Here is a 4,371-nt window from a genome sequence, read left to right as displayed (position 1 = left end):
GGAGGCTGGGAGGCAGGGAGGCTGGGAGGCAGGGAGGCTGGAGGCTGGGAGGCAGGGAGGCTGGGAGGCTGGAGGCTCAGAGGCTGGAGGCTGGGAGGAAGGGAGGCTGGAGGCTGGAGGCTGGGAAGCAGGGAGGCAGGGAGGCTGGAGGCAGGGAGGCTGGAGGCAGGGAGGCTGGAGGCTGGGAGGCAGGGAGGCTGGGAGGCAGGGAGGCTGGAGGCAGGGAGGCTGGGAGGCTGGAGGCTGAGAGGCTGGAGGCTGGGAGGAAGGGAGGCTGGGAGCTGGAGGCTGGGACCTGGAGGCTGGGAAAATGAGAGGCTGGAGGCTGGGAGGCTGGGAGGCAAGGAGGCAAGGAGGCTGGGAGGCTGGGAGGCTGGAGGCTGGAGGCTGGGAGGCAGGATTACAAAGGGCCCAAGGAGCCTCCTGCAGAATGAACCAGCTCATTATCTTAAGGTGGCACTGTTGCCAGAGGTGTGGACACACGTCGAATCTTATCAAATAGTGCACTCTGAGCACATGCTGCATGGACTGTACTGTGTGTCAGCTGTTTTCAGTGCCACTGAGTTGACCCGCCGCATGGTGACCCCATGTGACAGGACAGAGCTGCCCCCAGGGCTTTTCCAGGCGCTGATCTTCACGGGAGCAGACCTGCAGGACTTGCCTCATCCCAGCCAGGCTCCCCTGATGTCAGCTACACCTCAAGAAAGCTGGTCAAGGAACAGCAGCTACAGGGCCACCCCCTCGCTGCGGAATTAGGTCTTCACTCGACAGTGCGTCACGGGACATGGTCCTGCATCGACGGATGTTCTCACCTTGGGCGGCTGCACTGTTTCCCATCGCAATAAACCCCTCTGGATATCTGGATAATCTGGGTGGCTGTTTTTTTTTTTTTTTTTCCTCCTTCCTGTGTACAGTCTTGGGGGAAGGGGATTTCCAAAGACATATCCCTAATCATTCAAGGGTTAGAAATTTGACTGATAATGCCAATTTTACGCTCCAAAAACGAGAGAAAGGAGCCATGGTGGTATAGGGGTTAAAGCACTTGGTTTATAGCTGGAAGGTCAGCAGTTCAAACTCACAAGCCACTCCGCCAGAGAAAGATGTCGGCTTCCGGGAAGATTGCCAGCCTTGGAGACCCTGTGGTGCAGTTCCACTCTGTCCTCTAGGGGCGCTGTGGGTCAGAATGGACTCCACGGCAGTGGGTGTGGTTTGGGCTTTGCTTCCGTGAAGATTGACAGCCTGGGAGACCCTGTGGGCAGTTCCACTCTGTCCTCTAGGGGCGCTGTGGGTCAGAATGGACTCCACGGCAGTGGGTGTGGTTTGGGCTTTGCTTCCGTGAAGATTGACAGCCTGGGAGACCCTGTGGGCAGTTCCGCTGTCACAGAGGGTTGCTACGAACTGGAATAGACTGGATGACATACGACACAAAACCTTAACCCTTGTATACAGGTCCTGTCATTCTTTTTTAACCCCCGTCTACGTCGTCAGCACAGCTCGTGCCTCAGTCTGCATTTCTCTGTTGTTACTTCCGGGTGAGCTGATTCCGACTCACGGGGACCTCGTGTGCACAGGGCAGATCTGTGCACTGTAGGATTTTCACAAGCCCGTCACCAAGCCTGCCCTCTGAGGCACCTCTGTGGGTTCAAAGCACCAACTTCTGCCTCGGGGTCAAGCGCTCGACAGCTTACGCCACCCAAGGACTCACTTTGACTATCAGTGAGGTTAAAAAATGTTTTATAAGGTGTAACCTTGTGTATTTCTACACCTATGAATTGCCAACACATACACTTGGTGCATTATTTCTATCACTCATTTAGTCTTTTTCTTATTGATTTCTAGGAACTCTTTATATAATTATAATCCTTTGACACACGTGGCAAATATGACCTCCCGTATTGCCATCTACCCACTTTGTCGTTAGCTCACAGTAGTTTAGACTTCCTTGTCAGAGCTGTCAATCTGTCTCTTTGTTTGTCCTCGGGCCACAGGCCGACGGTGAGTAACTCGGCGAGGCTGCCCCTTACCCAGCGAGACCAGGTTCCTCAGGTTCTCCAACATCACGTCCCTGTACAGGTCCTTCTGAGCAGGCTCCAGCTGCTGCCACTCCTCCTGGGTGAAGTCCACAGTCACGTCCCTGAAGGTCACTGATTCCTGGAAGAGGAAACCCATAGCCGCTCACCGCGGGGCCCTCCTTGCAGAGGTCTGAGGAGATGGCCAGGAAGGCCAAGAGTGGACGGCAAAGTGCACGGGGCACACCTGGGGGATGTCAACAAGGTGCGGGTCCTGAAGGGGCTGCTCACAGTGTGCTCAGTATCTGACATCAGGTGGCACTCAGACAGACAAAGGACAGGCCCAGGGCTGTCTGGAGGAGAACATCACAGACTGAGCTTCAGGGACGGGGACCAGAGGTAGTTCATGGCCACACAGTGAGCCCACAGGTCCACAGGGGAACTGCCGATGGAACCCAGCAGCTCAGCCAACTTCCCCGAGCGCCTAGTAGGTGCCATGCACCGAGCGGGGTGCTGGGGTACAGAGAGAAGGGGCAGGAACCAGCTCCTGTGGAGAACAGGATGGTGGGTTCCCCACTGGACACAGAACCCCACGTGATCTGAAATCCATTCCTACCGCGGGGGGCGAGGAGACCCAGAGGAAGCAAGGGCCGGAACCCAGAAACTTGTGCACAACACTCACTGTGGTACTTTCCAAAATAGCACAGGGGGAACAACCAAAACGCCCACCAGCAGACAAGCGGGTAAACAGAACGGGTCCACACGTGAAAGGAACACTACTCGGTCCTGACGAGAAGGGAAGCCCTGAGGCACGCCAGCCCACGGATGAACCTCGCAAACACGATGCTGAGCCAAAGAAGGCGGTCGCGGAAGGACAAACACTGTGTGCTCTGCTCGTGTGGAATAAGCAGCTCCACAGACAGCAAAGGTCATCCGTGACCATCCCGGGCGCTCCACAGGACGGACGGGGAAGTCCTGTTCCAGGGGCACTGAGGTTGTTAGTGGTCGTGCAGGGACTTGGAAAAGTTAGCAAGCATGGATGTATGACTTGAGAGCATGATCTGTGCCACTAAATTCTAGGAGGAAAGCGTTGCATTGGTGAAGGGTTTGTTGTATAGATTTTCACCACAATTTAAAAAAGCAGGAGGACTATTCCCTGGTGAGAGAGGCTGACTGAACACAGGAAGCTGGCCTGCGGTCTGGAAACACCATCACAGGTACACAGTCCTCCAGGCACACAGTCCTCTGGGTACACAGTCCCCCGGGCACACAGTTCTCCGGGCACCTGGGCAAGGCCAGCTTTGGGGGCCTGTCCAAGATGGTGGAAAGGTGACTTTGAGCAGAGTCTGAGGGGAGAGTTAGTGGCTGGATTCTGGGGAAATTCTGGGTGGGGCTGAGAGGCTGCATAGAGACCCAAGTCTTGAAAGGCAGACTGGACTGTTGGGGAGCGGTGAGCTATTCATGTGGTCAGAGCAGTCTGCCTGGAGATTTGGGAACCCTGTGGACTAAACAAATATGGCAGGCAGAGTAGGCGACAGTGACTTGACAGCACCTACAGTAACGTCCGTCGCTGTCGGCGGGCTCAGTGACAGTAACGTCCGTCGCTGTCGGCGGGCTCAGTGACAGTAACGTCCGTCGCTGTCGGCGGGCTCAGTGACAGTAACGTCCGTCGCTGTTGGCGGGCTCAGTGACAGTAACGTCCGTCGCTGTTGGCGGGCTCAGTGACAGTAACGTCCGTCGCTGTTGGCGGGCTCAGTGACAGTAGTGGCCGTCACTGTCGGCGGGCCCAGTGACCATAGCAGCCGTCACTGTTGCGGGGCTTAGTGACAGGAACAGCCGTCACTGTTGACAGGCTCAGTGACAGGAACAGCCATGACTGTCGGCGGGCCCTGTGGTGTGCAGTTGCCCCTGGGGTTTCTAGGCTGTAACCCCGACAGAAGCAGACTGTCAGGTCTTTGTCCGGCAGAGCCAATGGTGGGTTCAAATTCCAACCTTTCCGTTAGCAGTTGAGCGCCTAGTTGATGTGCCACCAGAGCTTCTTCTGGTGACAGTATCTGTTACTCATCATATAGCTGCTCTGTTCCGGGGGACACCCTGAGGGGTGCAGTTAATGCTCTCGGCTGCCCACACGCAGGACCCTCAGAAGAAAGTTCTGGCCATCGACTTCTGAAACACTAACCACTGGAATCCGTGTGGCGCAGCTCCGTGCTGACACACGCGGGGTCGCCTCTAATCAGCTTCCGTTCCACAGCAGCTGGTAGGTGCCAGGTACTGCTCTAAAGTGCATTATTAACAGCGCAAAAGCACAAAGGCAGCAGCAGATCACAGGCCTGGTAAAGATCTAAGGAAGAACCCTGGTGGC

General features: G+C 56.1%; 2 protein-coding genes across 2 annotated transcripts in view; both read right to left on the bottom strand.

Moving 5' to 3' along the window:
- The window catches only part of LOC103210421, a 606,668-nt gene extending 604,499 nt beyond the window's left edge, over positions 1 to 2,169 (bottom strand). The window contains 1 exon segment of the mRNA XM_042783036.1: positions 2,025 to 2,169. Coding sequence (XP_042638970.1) covers positions 2,025 to 2,169 — 145 coding nt within the window.
- Positions 2,170 to 2,375: 206 nt separating this feature from the next.
- The window catches only part of LOC103210420 (zinc finger protein 829-like), a 47,193-nt gene continuing 45,197 nt past the window's right edge, over positions 2,376 to 4,371 (bottom strand). The window contains exon 10 of the mRNA XM_042783035.1: positions 2,376 to 2,522. Coding sequence (XP_042638969.1) covers positions 2,376 to 2,522 — 147 coding nt within the window. The remainder of the gene's footprint in view (positions 2,523 to 4,371) is intronic.

The sequence above is a fragment of the Orycteropus afer genome, unplaced genomic scaffold (genome assembly GCF_000298275.1).
Source record: "Orycteropus afer afer isolate SDZICR_OR568_19922 unplaced genomic scaffold, OryAfe1.0 scaffold00610, whole genome shotgun sequence".
Classification (NCBI taxonomy): domain Eukaryota; kingdom Metazoa; phylum Chordata; class Mammalia; order Tubulidentata; family Orycteropodidae; genus Orycteropus; species Orycteropus afer.
This window is presented reverse-complemented; position numbering and strand designations above follow the sequence as displayed.